This window comes from Zingiber officinale, chromosome 2B (assembly GCF_018446385.1).
Source record: "Zingiber officinale cultivar Zhangliang chromosome 2B, Zo_v1.1, whole genome shotgun sequence".
Lineage (NCBI taxonomy): Eukaryota > Viridiplantae > Streptophyta > Magnoliopsida > Zingiberales > Zingiberaceae > Zingiber > Zingiber officinale.
This window is the reverse complement of record NC_055989.1, coordinates 8,525,803-8,546,772: the sequence shown is the minus strand read 5'-3', so window position 1 is coordinate 8,546,772 and position 20,970 is coordinate 8,525,803. Positions and strand designations below refer to the sequence as shown.

At 34.7% G+C, this 20,970-nt stretch overlaps 2 protein-coding genes across 14 annotated transcripts; one reads left to right on the top strand and one right to left on the bottom strand.

Annotated features, from left to right (window-relative positions):
- Positions 1-210: 210 nt before the first annotated feature.
- Positions 211-6,675, top strand: LOC122045213 (mitochondrial outer membrane protein porin 6-like). 4 transcript variants are annotated; one of them, XM_042605336.1, is made up of 7 exons: positions 211-385; positions 1,013-1,061; positions 2,462-2,529; positions 4,037-4,147; positions 4,371-4,457; positions 5,835-6,043; positions 6,197-6,675. In XM_042605336.1, the coding sequence occupies exons 2-7, from the start codon at positions 1,013-1,015 to the stop codon at positions 6,501-6,503; spliced, it is 831 nt and encodes a 276-aa protein (XP_042461270.1). In that variant the 5' UTR covers positions 211-385; the 3' UTR covers positions 6,504-6,675. The 4 variants fall into 4 exon arrangements, with proteins under 4 accessions (XP_042461270.1, XP_042461267.1, XP_042461269.1 ...); XM_042605333.1 differs by having other exon boundaries at positions 994-1,061; XM_042605335.1 differs by having other exon boundaries at positions 987-1,061.
- A 609-nt stretch (positions 6,676-7,284) lies between these two features.
- On the bottom strand, positions 7,285-20,864 carry LOC122045211 (SAC3 family protein A-like). Of its 10 annotated transcripts, none has more exons than XM_042605325.1 (15): positions 20,411-20,864; positions 20,207-20,292; positions 19,153-19,252; positions 16,940-17,788; positions 14,667-15,095; positions 14,322-14,420; positions 13,347-13,432; positions 13,013-13,178; positions 11,565-12,065; positions 11,270-11,410; positions 11,021-11,080; positions 10,232-10,362; positions 8,719-8,852; positions 8,420-8,649; positions 7,285-7,803 (listed from the first exon to the last, which is right to left on the bottom strand). In XM_042605325.1, exons 3-15 carry the CDS (start codon positions 19,222-19,224, stop codon positions 7,705-7,707), a joined length of 2,997 nt encoding a protein of 998 aa, XP_042461259.1. In that variant the 5' UTR covers positions 19,225-19,252; positions 20,207-20,292; positions 20,411-20,864; the 3' UTR covers positions 7,285-7,704. The 10 variants fall into 10 exon arrangements, with proteins under 10 accessions (XP_042461259.1, XP_042461258.1, XP_042461260.1 ...); XM_042605324.1 differs by having other exon boundaries at positions 20,221-20,292; XM_042605326.1 differs by having other exon boundaries at positions 16,940-17,782; positions 20,221-20,292.
- Positions 20,865-20,970: the final 106 nt, after the last annotated feature.

Genomic DNA, 20,970 nt, shown 5'->3' with positions numbered 1-20,970 from the left:
ACAATAGAAAATTAGTGTCATTTTATTATCGCGTATTTATTTTTATAGTAAAATTTAAATTATGTAAGATATTTAATTAGGGTTATAGTCTAACTTTATGTATAAATTCCAGCTGTCGCGGGCCCAGTGGCTGATCCCCCACTGGGCCCACCTCCACCTGATAGTTTTCCTTTCTTTTTCGGTAAAAACCCCCTTTCGATCCCTAACCTAACCGGCCCCCCCATCTTGTTCGTCCGCCTCCGGAGGCGGACACGCGACGGGAGTAGGTACCTCCTCCACGATCACTCATCTCCTAGCGGCAAGACTCCTGAGGCCCTCTCCCAGTGACGAGCACTGCACTTTGTCGTGCAGCACTATCGTCTTCCTCGTTGAGACACAGCAACAGGTAAGTCTCATCGTTGTCTTCCTCATCGAGAAGCAACGGTAGGATAACAGTTTTATCTCTTACTTGTTCCTTCTCCTTTTGATGAAAAAAAAACATATTTTGAGAGGTTTGACCATGATATGAAAAACATTTATGTAGTAATTTAGTTTAGTCGAACTTTGACTAAATTATTTGATAGGACGCTCTTGTAGTTATGATAACAGTCCCATTTCCGCTCAAAAGATTTCTCTGTGCCTATCGTCTTGCAAGAAATGTGTCAAGGTCAAACTTTGAAGGATTGTCTTAATTAGCACCTAGATCTTATTTTCATTGCCACACTATTTGGTGTCTAAATCTGAGTTGCAGTTTCCCCAATCACTTAAGCAAATAAGAAAAACTGTTGAAGCCTGGGAAATTCATTTCAAAGAGAATTGAAATAATAAATGGGGTGTTTGGGTGGGTTTGAGAATATCTTGCACGATTGCACAGCGCAAATTGCTCTGGGTGATACTTTTATGTAGAGTATTGACTGGTAAATCGGAGCTTTCGCATATTTTCATTGATTTGTTCTGCTGTGTCCTTTATATATATGCTCAAGTACCTTCACCAATTGATATTTTAGCTTACAGGCTTTTTTGTTTACTAAAGATGGCAGTTGGTCCAGCACCGTTCTCTGAGATCGGGAAGAGAGCAAAAGGCAAGTATTGGATATTCCATTGGCATTAACTTGTAGGATGTATCAGGAGTAATGTTTTGCAATCTGTGTGTATCCATTAAATTTGTCATGTTGCTCGTTTTGCAGTTAGTACTTAAGCAGATAAAGTTGCACCTACTGTATGTTTCCATTTTTAGTATATTGTCAATCATTATACTATAACTTGCTGTTTGTGGCTACAAATTCATTGGATTTGAGAAAAAGTCAATGAATTTGCTGTTGCTTTCTTTTTTTTGCGGCTTTTTCTTTCATTTTTTAGGGAATGTCTTGTTTTTTCATGACAATTTTGTGGCCATTTGATCCCTTGTTGCTACACCTTGAGATTCTAGCATGTCACATTATAGGCCATCATTGCATATAGCTTCCGCTATAACATACTATATATGGAGAGTTTCGTGTCTGTTGATCAATTATTTTTGTCGTGTATACTAGAGTGACCATTGAACTTTTGTCTAGAATAACTGAATGATATGACAATGATCGTGTTCCTTTCATAAATTTATGTTAGTACCACTGGTAATCAAATTTTTGTGCACTTTAAAGTAATACAAGTATTCTGTGGGCATTTTTGGCAATTTATATCATTATGTTTATATTGAGTATAAGCATTAAGAAACATGTTCTGGATTCTGGTAAAAAAAGGTAGAATGTTGATTACCATATGTTTGTTGAACCCATTCGACTGGTTGTTGTGGTTTAGACTTCATATTCAATTTCAAGCGTAAGTTCTGAGTACATACAGTTATATTTATGTCACACTTATTCAACATTAAAATTTTCACAAATCTGCTTTTGGGTCCTAAGTTATTATTCAATAGTTGCCTAAAAAATCAACTTTTACCTGGGTCCCTGACCTTTTTCATCAAATGGTATAATTTAGTCTGGGTTGACAAGTTCTGACCTTCTGTTTAAGTGCAATTCAGAATGTGACCACCATTCTGTAATCTGAACTAAACCAACTAAGACTGACTCACTGCCACATCTATCACCAAAGTATCTATATTTCTCTTATTTTGCACATTGTTTCCGTTCTTATTAATTAACCCTTACAAACATCCATCCATTAAAAAAATAGAGTCAAACCGTTCTGGTTGGTTGATTATAGTGTATTGATCTGACAAATACTTGAACTGTTATACTACCTTATCTAAGACTTTCTCCAGTCTAATGTTTGGGGTAGATTCTTATGTGCTTCATGCATGGCCAGCAGAATTGAGAATTTGCTCTTGGTTTAGTGTCCATCCTGATTTTGTGACTAGAAACTGTTTAATCTGTTTGTTTTATGTTAATTTTGTACATGCAGTTAGTGGTATAGTAATTATACGTTTTCTTTGTTTACATGTGTTAGCATACTTACATATTTGTTTTTTTATCAATTACAGATCTTTTGACCAAGGATTACAACTTTGATCATAAATTTGTTTTTTCCTCATCAAATGATTCTGGTCTGGTAAGAACCACAATTGACTTATTTGTTAATTGTGAACGTTTCATTGCCACTCTTCAAGTAACAAATAAGTTAATCTTTCTCTTGTTGCTCTTTAAAATTTGAAAATAAATGTAACTTTCAGTCAGTACATTGCTAAGCTCATAGCTCATTTGATTTCTAAAATGAAATGCCCCTCAGATAGTGGGATAAGAGGGGTGTTTATGATTAATTACATTTAGTGCTTGATTTGATTGTCTAACTTGGTTTGATGATGATGATGGACCCATTGTTCAAGATGGCAAATGTTTGCTCACTGTTATTCCTTTATTTTAGGCAGATAATGTGCGGATCTATAAGGCAAAAGTTGTGCTTCATATTCAAACATGGTCATGAAAACAATGAGATTATTTACCAAATATAACTATGATATTATATAGAAACAACTGGTAGAGGACTATCACAGAACCAAAAGATGATGTGGAGAAGAAGAGAAAGGAAAGAGGAAGAGTTATTTGTTTTTCACTTCCCCTTTCTAATGGTGCCTTGATTTGTCAAAATAAAGGTTTGTATCACTTGATATTGGTGATACATGTTTGGAATTCTGTGGCATGACCAGAAAATGTAAGTGTAGCACATGCCAACAAGTGCCGTGCTCATTTTGATTCATGGAAGGAACAATAAGTAAATTTTACTAAACCGATCAATATGGAAAGAGATTTGAAACAATGACTGATGCCATATTGCGATGATGAGTTTTTACTCCTGGTTGCTCGCCATACCCCATATCTTTGTCCTCTCAGTGTTGAGTAACAAATGCTGCTAGCCTGCATTAGTTTTCCTCTCTTACACAATGTGGGATACCAAATGCTGCAATACTTCTTGCAGAACTAGTGGTGGACAAGTACTGTGTTTCATATTTTGCAATGTTTCCTGCTTTTATATTTGTTCTTTGAATTAATTATTTCTGATGCTTGTTGCCATGGTCTCCATATAAAAATGAAATGCCCCAGGCTTATTATTAACTCATATTGGGATCATACATTTATAGATCAAATCCAAATAGCATAATCAAACTATCTCTAATATGCTAGCTAAACTGTGAAATTAACAACTAGAAATGCATGTTAACCAAACCAATGTGCTCCATGTTTTGTTGCCTACAGTATATTGGCTATCTTGATGAATTACCTGTTCTTGTTGATTTCTTATGACTTGATTGATCATGTCTTGCAATTCCTCTAAAACTGACGATGTATGGACTTTTGAGTTCCAAGAGTAGTTGAACAATTTTGTTACTGGCTATATGTCTATGAAATACTACTACTTTTTGATATTTTTCTTCCTAAGGACTTGGAAAATGATACTATACTAATTTTTTTGGACGTTAATAATTTTCCAGCTTCAGTATTGGAGACTCATAGTCTAATGAAAATGAGTATTCTGTTGTGTAAATGTGTACTTCATCGGTAGTTTCATTTTGGACCTTTTCTGGCATTTGCATCTCAATGAGCTTCACTTGGTGATTCAGGGCCTTACAGCTACTGGCATTAAAGTGAATGAACAATTTCTTGGTGATATAAGTACTCAGTACAGAAGTGGTAAAACGCTTGTTGATGTCAAAGTTGATACAAATTCCAATGTAAGTGGTTATTTGTCCTTACCAATGTGCTAACATACTCATGTTCTTTAGTGTACGACTACAGCAATTGACTTCCAATTGCGAATTGCCTTGTTCCTCAAATTGACAACCATATTTTTTTATGAATTCCAATTGTATTTTGTAATCCCTTATGTGCATGCTATGCATTACCTAGAGGCTGATTCTCATAATTTCAACTGAGGCATACTATATCTGTTGTCAGATCTCAACAACAATTTCTGTAGATGAATTGTTAGCTGGTGCCAAGACTAAGTTAAGCTTCAAGCTACCTGATCAGAAGTCTGGCAAGGTTAGTTTCCTACAATGCACAAACCTAACTATTACTCTGCTTACAGCTTACTCACCTATGGTGATGCAATTTCTTCAGTAACTCAGGTTCTTCTTGGTTATTTCTTATTGCCCATGAGATAGGTACATGGGTTGGAATAATTTTCATGCCTTGGAAAGTAAATGTTCCTCAGGAGTATATTTCTTTCTTTGAGTGTTAATTAGGAAATATTTGGCGTCAATCTATGCTTCTATCAGGTACTTGTCTGAAACATACTAAATTAGCATGGGTCAACAATCTCAAAGACTATATACCTTAGAAGACGTAGTTTGAATGTATGTGCATTCTCATATAATATCAATATTTTGTTATACAAATGTCACATGATAGAACTAGTTTATTTTAAGAAATCATTCATGATTTGTATCAAAGTTTACAATATCATGTTCTGAACTTCGGCCAAAACATGTAAAATTTTGGTATCAAGCTACATTGACACTATGCATTCTTTTGCATGTTTCAAAGCATTTCATGTTTGTGTCCATAAATATGTGTCGGTGAATCATTCGGCGTTGGATTTTGCATTGGCACAAGTCCACAACTAAAACCATATAAGTACAATGACATTGATACATCTTGGTTTCTGTGACTTTGGTGTCAGCCTATTAACTTTCTAATTTGTTGTTTCACCTCTTCATATTTGCTGATTTCTGTAATGTTTTTTAAAATAAAATAATATTATTTTACTCTATATCACATTTTGTCCATATAATTTTTTTAAAGAGTCTCAGAGAATTCTAAAATTATAAAACTATTGCCTTAACATGTTCAAACTTATATTGTTTTAGCTTTTGACTTTGATATTGTTACGTTGTATAATGAAAAACTCACTAGTAATGATTATGGCCAAGTAATAGTTTTAGGCCATGGATTTATCTCTCTTAGAGGAAATTTTACTCTGCTTCTAATTGTTCAATTCACTTTTCAAGTTTTGAAAAAGAAGGGAAGCCTTTGCGCAAGAGTAACATTGTTGCCATATGACATAAAGGTCACGACTTCGAGTCTCAAAAACATCCTCTTGTAAAGGAGGGTAAGGCTGCGTACAATATACTCTTTCCCGGATCTCGTATTGGCTGGAGTTTTGTGCACCATGCTGTCCCTTTTTTCAATTTTTGAAAAGTTATACTTTGCTTAAATTTCGCAAGACCATGCCATCTTTTCCTCTCAATCTAATGCAGTTTGCCAAAAGTAACAGCCAATGAATTTGCATGCATGTGGGTTGCCTCTAGAAGATCATCCGCGATCTCACCCTCATTTTGCACCTGCTCAGCATCGCTACTTACACTAGTTATTAACAAGCAGTTAGAATCTGATTATTTGCAATGTCTCTTGTTGCAGCTGGATGTCCAGTACTTTCATCGCCTAGTTGCTTTTAATTCTAGCATTGGCTTGACACCAACCCCATTGCTGGAGTTTGCTGCAGCAATTGGCAGCAGGGAACTTAGTGTTGGAGCTGAGATTGGGTTTGATAGTGCATCTGCCTCTTTAACCAAATACAATGCCGGGATAGGCTTTAACAAGCATGATTTTTCTGCTGCTCTTGTATTGTAAGTACTCCCCCCTAATTATTATTATCATTACTAATATTGCATATTAATGTGATTGTTATGTAGAAATTGGTGGATCAAGATAGTGACTGGCACTTTCTTCGAATCTATCATTTGTATTCCCGGCTAATCTCTTTTAAATATTCTATGCAGAACTGACAAGGGAGAGACCCTGAAAGCCTCCTATATTCATGTGCTCAATCCAGTCAATGGTGTTGCAGTGGCTGCTGAAATGGTTCGTAAGTTCAACACATATGAGAACAGCTTTGCCATCGGAAGCTCGCACAATCTCGATCCATTGACTACGATAAAGACTTGCTTTAACAACAGCGGAAAATCTGCAGTGCTGTGTCAGCACCAGTGGAGGCCAAAATCTTTCATAACAGTTTCCGCTGAGTTTGATCCAAAGGCGGCAAGTGCACCTTCCAGGTTTGGTCTGGCTCTAGCCCTCAAGCCTTGAGCAAACAAGAATTGGGCAACTTCCATGGCCTAGGCATTTTCAAGTTGCTGTTTCGTTTTATTCCTTATTAGAAATCAAGAATTGGATATGTTTATAAAATATCCAAAACAGTCGGCTTTTTCAAGTCCAATTTTGGTGAAAAATCCATCATAATGAGAAAATTCATTTAATAGATTTTGATTCTTTATTCCTGCATGTTGAATTTGTGATTTGATAAGCACAATTTAGATTCGGTTGTTAATTGGAGTGTGTTCCAAGTGACATTTATACTAAACATTTAAATTTGGAAAATTTTACTGGTTGCACTTTGAACTTGATTTTTTATCCTTTTTTCCAATAACAAATTTACACATCGCCAGCATTTTGTGTGTTTATCACACATCAACTAAATTATTTCTGTTGCATCACGAGGCAAGTACATGTTCATGTTATAAAATCAAATATCACGTAGAAATGTTAGATTATATGTATTAATACTTGTTTTAAAGTATTCTGAAAAACACAGTCCTTGTATATCTGAGAAATTAAGAAGATATTTCACCTAAAAATACTTAAAATTATTTCTACCTAAAAATACTTAAAATTATTTCTACCAAAACATGTACATATTCATTTTTACCAAAGCACTACACCCTTCACCTAGTGCTCATAAATTTGCAAGATATTCGTTGCATTTTAGCATACAAACTAATTTCAGAATCAGAACATAAATTACACAAATAAATGTAACTGCAATGTATTAAAATAGAAAATAAATAGCTATTTAAAAGCATAGCAAATGTAAGAGCTTGAATTTAATAGTTTTCATTTGATATATTTAAATTTACATAGAAGTTACCTTACATGCTTACAAGTTTGAATGACACTGATATGATCTATCATCATCTTCAATCAACCTGTTAATCCCAGAACATCTTTATACATACAGAACTTCATTATTTTGTGCTGATCTCACTTCATAACAAGCCATTACACAAAATGGCCAGCTATTGGATTAGAATTTGCCCCCAGGAATGCTTCCTCTCATCGAGAGATTATGCCAAAAGTTCACCCAATTTGTTTTCACGAATGTTGCCACATAAAACAGGCAAACATTGCTATATCTTCATCCTCACCTTCATTTATTACTGTACGTAGCTCCCTTACATGAGCATGATCAATCAAATTATCCAAAATCATTGTTACACGTCTACAGGTACGATCACAATGTCCTAGTAAGAAAATTATCAACCGCAAGATTTGCATCTCCATGAGCAACAGCATCCTCTACTTCTGGCATGTAAAGTGTGGATGCAGAAGCCTAAAACAAAAATTGTGGTGAGCCAAAATTTGACGAAGTGGCCATTTTCCCTAAAGAATCATTCAGCTAAATGTAGCACAGTGATAGAACAAATTCCACTCTAGACAATATGACTACTATTATTCGATTCCAATTTTTTCCCTCAGATTAGAAATGTATCTATACTATTCTGAATTAATTCTGAAGCAACTTTGAGTTATTAGTATATGCTTAAAAGCATGGAAAGTATTTAATCTAGTTTTCTAAATGTTCCAAAATCCTTATGTCCACTAGAAGTTCAAAGAAAAATGCAGCATAAACAAATTTGGATACTCATTTGGCTGCCGAAAAAAGACAGGAAACACTAGGAACTACTAATGACAGGTCAGGATGGAAGAATTTGCCAAGAATTCAGATAGGTGGTATAAGGTACCCCAGTAATTAGGTCAATGGCTATCCAATAATGAGTGGGAACTACATCTCCAGTTCAGTGGACAGGGACTCTGGATATTCCCATGAATGAATTAGAATTTTTTACTTAATGCATGTGAATAATCACATCCAACCTCATATTCCTTCCAGAGAATCTCAACTATCTTCACAATTTAAAGAAAGAAAACTAGAAATTGTGCAATACCTTTGTGTCCAGCTGCAACTCTGCATTACTAGAAGTGATAACTGCTCCATGTGCCCTTAACCATTCCTCACATTCTTCATATCCATCGATGCTTGCATCCTCAATTTCTTCTCCTTGAGTCAATTTTGAGAAGCCCAAGGCTCGAGTAATATATGAAACAGGGACAACTGGGCGATATGACTTGCACATGCATTTCATCGCCTCAAATCTCATCTTCTCCATGTAGATATCTATATCAAATAATTACCTTAAATAATTGTTAACAAATAACACTGAAGTTAAACTGAGAGAGGAGATACTCATGAAGAAAGTGTTTAAGTTGGGTGCTTCTTTGTAGAGTCTGAAAAAGAGGATATAATTCCCAGATGAAACAGCAGAGTGAACTGAGAGAGCATGTTTCACAGCTTTATCACTTTTTGCATCAGCTGATAGCCTGAAGACAAATCAATAAGAAAATGAGAGAGAAAAAAGATTGAATAAAAAAGTGTGGAATAAGTAAATGTGTAGTAGCCATTGCACTATTGTCCTGAATCTAGTCTAATATCTGCTTGTTTAACAAACAAATAATGATGTCGTAGGCATTAATTGCAATTTGAACATCATCATGAATTGTAGGATCATTTTCTACAACATTAAAAATGATGTTAATTCTAACAATGTGGGGTTGTCTACACAAATATTTCCCCCTTAAAATCTATGCAAGGTCTAAGAAAAAAATAGAATTTTTGACAAGTTTTTGGTTTTTTTGATATTAGTTATCTTATCTATATTTTGATATTATAGTATGACACAAATTATAAGTTAGCTATATGCTTTCTTGCAATTTAGATTTATACTATGGAGTATTGAATTTTGTGAAGGGGAGCGGCGCAATAGTAAAGTTGTTGCTATGTGACCAAAAGGTCACGGGTTCAAATCCTAGAAACAGCCTCTTGCAAAAAACAGGGTAAGGCTGCGTACAATGGATCCTTCCCCGGAACCCCGCATGGTGAGAGCTTCGTGCACCGAGCTATCCTTTTTTTAGTATTGAATTTTGTATTTTATTATGTTTTTCTTGGTTTCAATGTGAAAAATAAAATATTTAATTGTTGTTATGTATTAATACTTATTTATAAATTATAAATTGTTTATTTGCATTCACATTAAGGATACAATTATTGTGTATGTTGTGCGTGTCTATATATACATATATATATATATATAGATATATATTGAATTTGTTTCTCTTCTCTATTTTATTATTATTTTGATACCAACAGCTTTGACTGCTATCACTTGGATTCACATTTTAATACCTTGCAATTAGGAAGTTTAACACATCAATGCTATTACAACCCATGTGGGTGACACTCACATATACGTCAACATTCAATTCTTTGAACGCAGTTAATGAGGATGAAATTATAAGAATAAAATTGAAAATATATTTATTTATTTAATGTAAAATAAGAATAAAGATGAATGAGTAGATAGTGAGATTCACAAATAATGAGTGTTAATATTAAAATGAATGCGAGATGTGTTAAGAAAAGTGAGGTGTTAATATAATGAGTATGTGGCATATGAATTTATGTTTTTTTTGAAGAGGTGACATATTAACGTTCAAATCAATGCGATTGCCCTTAGATACAAAAGCATGCAAGTTCACTAGGTTAGAAAGATAAATGTTTTATTAGACTTCAAACTTATAGTAAACTATTATCTAGCTGAATATACATGAAATTCGGAAACATAGTAGTTGCAAAAAAAAAAAAAAAAAAAAAAAAACAACTGAAATAGTTATATGAAAAAAAAAAAAAACATTGTAAATACCTTGCCATTGATGATAATAACTCTCTTTTGTTATTGGAGTGCAAGATAATTGACAGCAAATTGTAAGCAGAAAATTCCATATAACATCCCTTGATACCTTCAGCATAGAGCCTCTTCAACTGCGATTGGCACTGCAAGTTGCACATGCTTATATACATTAAACACAATTGATTGAAGAAATATGGATACTAATGTACCCTGATAACAAAATGTAACAGAATGCATCACATTTTTTATGCATACAAGCAACAAACAAAGAAATATCAACATCAGTACTGGAAAACATATTATGGAGGATGAGTGTGTGTGAAACTCATGCACACTAAAATGAATAATGTGCTAATATAGTTACAGATACTAAATAGCATTTAGATTATTCGTAATATCAAAATATCAAAAAATAAAAATAAAAATAACACCCCAAGCTTGTTTGCCTATATTTTGCAAAGCAACATCAAAAAGATCTATCTTTTATTAACAGCTTAGAAGAGTAGATGATACAGCTATATGCCCTTTTTTTCTATAAGAAACATGCTTGTCGCTTTATATAAGGAAAAAAAATTTGTAGGTTCTGTTAGATGAAAGAGAGACCTGCAAATTACTCAGGATGATCCATTAGCAACAAGATCCATACGAACTAAGGTAAAAAAATATCATCCAATACTCCAGATGTGAATAAGGCACAACAGATATTACCCTCAAATAAGAATAAAAAGATAAGGAGCTAAAATTCAACTGAGGAAAACAAAAAAAAACATTGATAAACATCCAAGAAAGCAAGGAAACAACCTGATTGTACTCAGGCAAATCACCAGCTTCCAGAGCCAACCTAGCATGAGTTTCATACACCTATAATAAAGAATTCAAAGACTAAGCATGTGACCTTTGGGCTGATAGAATGAAGAAAAGGTAAAAGTTTAGGTTACTGAATGGACAAAAAAAACTTGTTAACTATTTTATTTGTTCCAAAATAATAATGATTTGAAAACAATAATTTCCAAAGATATACTTAATTCACCCGATCAAAGCTTTACAAACCTTGACAGTAAGTGTATTTTGAATTCTTTGTACAGTGAGATCTTGGCGAATGGATTTTAGCTGATCACATCTGTAAAGATAACTCTTTTGAGATGTCTGAACCATATGTAGAGCTTTTTCCAATATTTCTTCTGGCCTTACCTGAAAAGTAATGTCTAACTCATTATAAAGAAAAATAGATGTGCGGAAGTCCATAAATATTATTGGAGACAAATAGACAATAATAGTGGCACTAAGAAAAACTATCTTTATGTCGGGCAAATAAATTATACCAAATGAAACAAACTATTATTACAGTGGAAGGTTCAGGTGCAGATGTAAGACGAAGATAGCGTTTCTCAATTTCCTGGCAAGTCCCCTTGACTGTGAGAGAATCCCAGTCAATGTCCTCCACGGCCTTGCTTTGACCATTTTCATAACTTGTAGGTTTTAACAAACCACTGGTTCTACTTGTGTATGCCCCACTTCCAGCAGCAATTTTAGACCTGGAAATTTTCAAGTCAGTTTGGTTTCCATGTCCTTTTTCAAAGCGTTTAACCCGGTTTTCACGCCTTTTCTTTTCTTCCGGTGAATCAGCTAGAGCAATTGCACTAGCATAATACTTTGTCAAGTTTTGCTCTTTGTCACTATCACTTGAATGATCAACATTTTCAGTTGCACTCAAAGTGTGAGAAAAGCGTGGCTTCTTCATAGCCCGCTGAGAAAATTTAGGTAAAATAGATTGCTGTTGAGAGGGAAGAAACTTATAGCCAACAGAACCATTAACTGACTTGCTTCCAGAGTTTTTGACAGCAACCTGCAAATGGTCAATCAAATACCAAAATTAAACCAAGAAGAAAATAAAATGGAAGCATATATATATATATATATATATATATATATATATCAACAGTTTGTTAAAATAGAGTTGATGTTAGGTTTTCATAAAGAATTCATTAAAAAAACTATCAACTTGAAATTTAATTTTAACCTAAAGTGGATTTAGCATCAATTTTAATTGATTTAAAAAAGGATGATGTAAGTGATCCAGTATCCAATAGCAATCTTCAGTAATTCATGTGGGCAGCAACAACTACAAGCTTGATTGGTGTCTTTTTAACTAACATAATTGTAGTAAAAGGTGATTATGCTCACCCTAAGTATCCCTCACAACCTGTCCCCAGGTTATGTGACTGGAGGTAAATCACGAGATCAGCTTATAGCCAACCCCCAACTCTAGAGGGTGTTTTTTTTTCCTGAGGGCATATGCCCACCGGGAATTTTTTAACTACCACAAGCAACAAACACTAGTAAGGCATCTAAGGTGAGACCATTTCCTCTCCATGTGGATTAATAATGATTTGTGCTGATTATTATCTATTATTGTATCAAATTATGCTAAGGATGTTGGAGAGGTAATGAGCTACAGCAGATTTGTTCCGGCCAAGAATGGCCACTACTATTTTTGGTAGGATTAGTTCTAGAGTGAAGGTATTGCAATCAGAGAGAACCTGAGGATATCTATTATTTTTATTGTGATATGGTGTTAATCATTGAATTTTTATTCACACTGATGAAGCTTCAGTAGGTTCCAATAGTTTTGAGTCTTGCTTAATTAGAGTTCTCTCTGCTTATGCTGATTAAACAAATTGAGATAACTGAAGGTTCTTCCCCGTTGCATCAGTGGGTGATGACCACAGTTACAAGAGGATTGTACGTTGTACCACCAATGGTCATTTTGTGATCATTGCTGTAGAAGACTACCTTTTCAGCTGCTTCAACTTGTCCCAAGCTGGTATTTTTTGTTGCATTATCATCAACAGATGTGAGTTTATCATTCAAGTTCTCATCTGCAACTGGTTCCCATCGACTTCTTCTCCTGCTAGGGCTCCGTTTAGTGATAGGCCATGGAGAGCCACTCTGCTGATCACTACATAAGGTAAAACCATCAAGAAGCCATTAGAGTTATGTAGAGCACTGGATATTGCAACTAGGAAATATGGCACTAAAGCTCATCATCGCATTTAACTTATTGTCAAGGTTCATGAGTTGTTTGAAGAATCATGACAATATCTAATATTCATAAATTGTGGGATACCTTTGCTCAACTGGCAACGTGAAAAGTGGTTCAATATCCCATTCTTTAGTAAACAGTGTTCCATCGGCAGTTGCTTTGGCAATCACCTATGCAGAAATCAATGAAAAAAACAAAATGATGAGAAAATAGTTTAAACATAATCACCTGCATAATGAGCATCAGGGAGTTGTCTACCCAAGAAAATGAAAATCATTAATATCACATAGATATAAAATCAAAATCTTGAAAACCAAATTAATTGGAAATTTTCAGTGGATTTATTTATGTTTAATTATTTTCTCAATTATTATTCCATCTTGTTTGATTACAGATTATGATTTTGAGAACACCTGAGTGAAGGGAATTTTTTAGTTGATTACTGATTGTTAAATATGTTGTCACTTATAATTTGATTTGTGAAATTTCAATACAGATGAATCATCCAATGCGCCATATTTCAAAACTCTTAACTATTCAGTGTGGACTTGCTTCTCAACACTCTATTGTTAAGTAAAATAGAAAAGCATACAAACCAAATTGATCGTATTGCATGTAATATCTCATAGAAAGAGTTTCCATTATGTATCAGTTTACTTCCATCGCCGATTTTGTAGGAAAAAGGCAAGGAAAAAGGAAATATTTGGAGGTATTCAACATTTGTTTAAAAAATTGACAGTGACTCCACCAAAAGCTCATTCAAAAGTACCAGAGAATTTCAACTGAGTAGATATTTAATTTCAAAAAGATAAAAAAAATTTATCTCCCATTTTTTTTTACACAGTGGACTATGATTATTTCTATGGAAAACCTTGTTGCGTAATTGTCTTCGAAATCAAACTATACTTTGCTCAACATAAACTGTGTCAGAGCAGAAAATCAATAAACTGAAGATTAACTACCTGAATTTTGAAAAAGAAACATGAAAGATTTAAATAGAATGAAGGAAATTCATATCAAAGCAAAAGACAATAATTTTGGTCTTAGTCAAAGGTTCACCTGCTTCAATATGTTTTCATTAGCAGACCTTTGAGAATCATCCTTGCAACGAGCAAAAGACCTATCCACGTAAGCACATAATGATGGCGGGAAGGTTCCCTAATAAATATATCAAAAGCAGACAAAAATGGTGAAAAAATATGTTTGGTTTAGATAAATAATGTAATAAAGACTTTGTGCCAACTATGAAGCCAACATAATATAAGTTACAGTAAATAAACAGCAATCAACAATATATAACAGGCTTTTTTTGGAAATTAGAAACATGAAAAAAAAGAACATTCACATGCCTCCTTGTTCCAAACAAAGCCACGGGCAGCACGAGAAAAAAATGTAAACAATCACCTTGGTCTTCCCATGGTCTTCTGCTGAAGATTTATCACTAGGCTTTGGCATTGAGACACTAACATAAGCTGGTCTAGTTGGTGCATTGGTACCAGAACTCTCCTTTTGTGTCTTCAGCAAACTAACTCCCACGTTTGGAGCAATCCTAGGATTTGTAGGTATCTGCACTTTAGAAAACTGGCGTACCTCTGTAGTTGGGGCTGTTTGTTGTGGTGTCTGAAATATCTCTGGAACATGATTAGAACTAGAATGTTGAATGTGGGGAGCTTGTGAATAAATAACCTTTGGTTGATTATCTTGGTTCTCATTTGGAAGAGGAGTTGGTTTCAATAGATTGTTAAAGTATGATTGTTGATTAACTGGGGGAGTCTGCATCGCAGGAGGAACAACTTCCCAAGTTTTGTTCACGTTATATGGTGTAGCAGCTTCCTAACACCATGAATAAAAATAAGAAATATCTTCAAACTACTGACGCAATAGCAACTTCTATAAGCCACTAGAAAACAACTTCTATAAGCAACTAGAAAGAAAGAACAAGATAGAAAATACTCAATATTTGATGCATACAAATGATTCGCTAACATATTCCATAAACCAAATGGAAACAAAATATAAAACATAGAAGATAAACTTTTTGATGATCACATAACTCACAACAATATGATTTAAAATAGTAATTCATCTTGTTACAAACTAAAAGAATACTCAGTTTTCACATCCAAAGCAAACTTTATCCTTGTCCTTACTCCTTATCGATGATTTAACTTCAATGTTTCCGGAAGCAAAAGAAACCCTAAGTTCATCTTAATATTAAAGTTCATGACCATTTTTTCCATCAGTGCATGCAAATTGGTCATCTTTATTTGAATAGTTTCAAGAACTAAGTAGAAATTATAATATCAATATGACAAGTAGCCCACTTATAGGTAGTAAGACTATATATTAGCATGGTAATCTGTAACAATATCCTCTAGGAATAGTGAAAGCATAACAAGATTGGAGTTTAAGATTGGGACTGCAGGATTGTCAGAACTTAGAATTTAAAAACCAAAAATAATATTTGAAAAATACAATTTATCATTGTGTTATCTGTAACAAATCTAGAATTAGGCACATAAGGTCCTAAGATCTTGATCGTGACCCCAAAAGTTATGGTGCAATAACATATTTACATGGCTTAGTTCCTAGGCTATTTTTCCTAGGAGGATAGAAAAGGAAGGCAAAAAAAAGAGAGGTATAAATTTCACTAAAGGAAACAAAAAAGAGAAAATAAAATGCAACAGGTGGAATCAGAGATTCCAATTCGGTCACACACCTTAAGGTGTTTGGTTATCAAATTTTTGATATCCCTCTATCCCAATCAGAGAGAAATGACTATCTGGTATTTGGTTTAAAGTATATACAAGAATGTTTTTTCCATCAAGAATTCCCATTCAGCTCTTCGAAGTGGCTTGAGAGTTAAGATGACATGGGAGTTAAGGTGAGATGGTATATGTTAGTGTTACGATGCTCCCAAGTAGTCAACTTTGATACCGTTGTTTTGATGTGTTTGGCAAAGAATTGAAGTCAAAGTCATCTTCATTTTTAATGTGTATATCGAGTGTGAAGGAACTTGACACATGAAGCTCGTGGAGCGTGTTGACTTGATGGAGCCAAGTCGGTTTTATGTGATGTGAAATCGTTTGTGCTTGATGGCTCAAGGATCCATAACAAAGTGAAGCAAGGCAAAGGATGGAATGAAACAAGCTTGAGGAGCTTGGAGGTGAACTCTAGGATGATGAGCATAAAGCAACTGCGAATTTGAAGGATTGGAAGCTCATAACGAGGTGAACTTGAAGGTGAAGCGAAGGATGGCATGGAACAAACTTCAAGAACTTGGTGCATGTTGAAAGGCATCTTGAGATAGAAGGTAGGGACAAGTGATACTAGTGATACTAAAATAATAGTATATTGATAGTATCATCCAGTGTAAATAAAAAGCATAACACACCTACTAGCCGCATGTTGAGAGGCATCCTGAGATTGAAGGTAGGGACAAGTATCTTAAACTATGTCAATTACAATGTCAAACTAAAACAGTCTTCGTATTAAAAGACAATGCTCGACAGCTCGAGTATCCTGTCATGCCCTGAACAAATGTGAACCTGTTATAATTCATCATACTATAGTTCTTTTAGAAATTGCTCACACAAATCCTTGTTCATAACAACTCAAATATTTAGAAATTAGGGGGAGACATTCCTTCACAAAGAATGGCTCAAAAGAACACATACCTGAAAAGAAGATACACCAGGCGGCTTGGAATCTTCTCTCCATGATGTTGTGCCAGGTGGAGGTGGCTGGTTACTGGAATATGGATAACCAGCCCCAACACCAACAGCTGAGTATCCAGCTGACTGAAGACTGGGGGCAGCATGTGAGTTATCAGTCCCTGCTATCCCATTAACAGCAGGCATAGCTTGGTTGTAACAATAAGGCCACTTGTTATATTGTTGCTGATAATAAAGAGAATTCGTTGATGCAGTTGTAGAACTCTGTGCCACGGTTGTTGCTGAAGTTGTGTAGCTTGAATAAAGATGCTGAGGGTAGTTATGATAGTTTGCATCATTCCATAAGCCTGTCTGATAATTGTAGCTGTTGTTTTCATACCCTGTCCCGGTCTGATTATCACCAGCATTGTAATAAGTGCCTAAATAACTAGTAGGAGCAACATAAGACCCTGAATTCGGAAATGCGCTAAGAGGCTGATATGCAGCACCTGGATTTTGATCTCCTTCAACTTGCTGAGTCGTAGAATCATTTCCTAGTGGATGATTGCTATAATAATAGTTCTGGAATCCCACTGAATTATAGTTATATGGTACGGTAGAACTTGAGTAAGGTGCATAACCCGAGTATGGTTGTGTAGAATTCACTCCAACTTGATTTGATGAGGTCGATGCATGAGATGTGAATGACATTCCTTGGGCATCTCCTGACATAGAGACCTGACTTTGTGGATCATAATAATAGCTAGAATTCGGCACGCTCTGCTCCCCAGTGGATGAGGACCAAGATTGAACAGCAGGCTGTGATGATGAATACAAAGACCCATGTGTTTGTGCCACATCCACAGCCTGTATCTTGAAATAAATGTTGACAAAGAATCAACTATCTAATAAAAGGTGGAATTGTTCAAAAAATACAATCATGTTGTGCAAAACTTCAAAACACTATAATGTGCATAACCTTACCATAACACGAGAAAAGGCAAGAAATTGATATACAAAATGAGTTATTAATATTCAGATTATGAGTACCCTCTCAGGCCTCTCCCATGTAAAGGTGTAAAATGAGCCAAGCTATCCATGTCCCTATACGTCACAGAACAGCTTGGGACATGCTCGGTATGTCTCATGTTGACTAGAGTCATGTCGGTGTCTGACTCAGAACACCCAGTGGTCCAAACTAAGCACCAAGATTGAAGCGCACAGGGAAAGTCATACCCGACACAATCCATGGTTTGAATTCAGCTTCATTTTTTAGTTATACATTAATAACAATATTATAAATATTAAATATTATTTAATAAAAATATCAACTTTAATACCAAGATTTTTTATTAATCAAATTTTATATAAAAAATCTGATTTAAACAATAATAATTTTTAAATTTATCCTTTTTATTTTTTATAATTATTGGATTTTCAAGCCTGAGCCAGCACATTCCCCCGAAATGAAAAAATAGGCAATCAAGCCCGCGTCATGCCCAACACAGGCACGATCATTGATACCACTTCTCCAATGGGACTAAGATAAATTTATTATAGAAATAAGCATTAAATATGCAAGAAATATCAATTAAGTATATCAAACAATAAAAGGAAACTTCATTGAAGGAAATTTTGATTATTCGATTGACAATTTAATGTAGTCAAGTTCAAATCTTTAGCAACAGTATGCAGATACTTCTAAAGGAATAGTATAAAATAACTTGTAAACACACCTGCTGAAAATAGTAGAATTCAGACTTTAGCCAAAAGGAAAAAAACAAATTGCAAATTTATGCAGATTGATAAGCCATTAGAATTACCATCACATACAATCGTGAATTGAATAAACATGTTCAACAAAAAAAGAGTAAGGTACGCCATGAAAAGCAACTACTTAAGACTTGCAAATTATAACAATAAACAAAAGAAGGATAAATCTTTTAGGCTGCTGTGATGAGGAAACAAGAGAAGCAAACATAAGATTAGGTAAAGAGTTTTTTAACCAATCCTACATCACATATAATTCAAATTAATAATTGAATGCTTCAATAGTTCAATAAAGCATTTGATAGCTTAGAATAGATTGCCTAGGTATTAAAGTTTGATTTAACAGACACATAAGATTGCTATTAATAATTTGTACAGCTGCATTGCAAAATTGATTATCATCTAAAATAAATAACTAGTGTTTCTATTCTCCTGCATATAACTAGATATCACAAATGTATATATACCTCGGTGGATCTTGAATCAACTACGGCGATGGGCTCAGCACCCTTACTTGTCATCCCACCAGAATCTGACATTGGATCAGCAAATACTTGGATTCAACAACTAAAGATGGAAAAGAAAAAGAAAATTATACTCACCTCAGAGAGAGCCTTTCAAGGCAAAAAAAAAAAAGAAAAAAATCAATAAGGAAACTCTATATTAACTAAATCAAAAGCAAAAGGACACAAGGTAGACAGAAGGAGACAAACTGACTAGAATAAATGAAACTAAATAGGAGGAAAAAATGGAAAAGTAAAACAAGGATGTATTTGTTCTTTGCTGTCAGCACTCCTCAATTCATGCAAATAAGAGATACAAAATATAAAGTAAAAGGTGAAAAAAAACTTAGAAAGAACAATGGGAGAAAACAACAATCTCTGTGAGATCAGTTTTATTGCTATTTACAACTGAAGTCTTTTTCATCATTTTCAGTTCACTGATAAAAGTGCAGAAGAAATTGAGACTGAACTGAAATTGGATTAATAACCAAGAGTCAGTTAAATCAACCTATTTTTTATATTTTCTATCGATCAACCCTTGTACTAGTGGTTGAACAAGGTTCATAAATTTGGACTGGGCCACAATTTTTGGTCTATAAACATTAAATGGGGGTATAAAAGCAATGAATTAATGCTAAAAAGGAAAATGGATGTGACTATAGAAAAGAAAACACTTGGCATATATATATTAAAAATTCCAAACATTTGGCTGTGTTCGGTTATTGAATTTTTTTTATTTTTAATTTTCATTTACACAAAAATACAATTCGAAAATTGAAAACGAAGAATAAATATTTAACATTAACTTTTTTGACACCTTTGAATTTATTAGAGGTGAACGGTGTGCATGACTTCAGATGAATCCTACAACTTCTTTATGCCATGACACAGTTTAGAGCAAATATGACTGAAACTTAAGGATTTAAAACCATCTTGACCATAGGAATGAATGATCACAAAACAAAATAAATAATAATAATTCAGAATCAACAGTAATAAGGATGTGAGAACGATCAACCACAACTCAAAAACCTTTTGCTCCAAGCACGCCTTCAAGTCCACCTCACCAAAACTAACCTGCAGAAAACTGCCTGTATATGATATCTGCATAAAATCAAAAAGAAACACTAGATAAACAGGATAAGCAAAAGCATTTAGATAGAGGGAAACATAAGATGTGCATATGCTACCGTAAAAAATATTAAACAATAAACAAAATTACCGAGCTGCTCACGAAACGCAACGGATATGCTCCACTAGAAAATTAAAGAAAAAATTTACAGATGTGATCAGAGAAACCCTAGCAAAGTTTTCTAGAAACGGAGTGATACACAAGAGATCTCGTGTTTTAAGAGTTGAGCATGAGATCCTCCTTCTGCTGCTGCTTGGCTTTTACCCACCAAAGCGTCGACTACTTCGGCGGCTGCAAAATCGGAGAATTGGGGCCGGAGAGCGAAGAACCTCCCACGGTGGCTCCGCGGTGGAAGCCCTACCGGCCGGCGCCCAACAAGTCTTGAGGATTCCGGAACCGACGACGAAAGAGGAAAGCACCACGCTCCTGTCAACGCGCCGCCGTCGTCGGCGCCGCACCAAGCTTTCGCGGGTCTGGGAACGGGGGTAGGGCACGGAATCGAGCGCGATGTCGCGATCTGGAGGAGGGAGTTGGGTTGGATTTAATTTCAAGTTTGCCCTCCTATTTGAAAAGGGAATTTAGAACGATTAATCTGAGCAAATATAATTAATTAAGAGAAAACACGAGTTAGGGTCTTAGGGATGGATTTA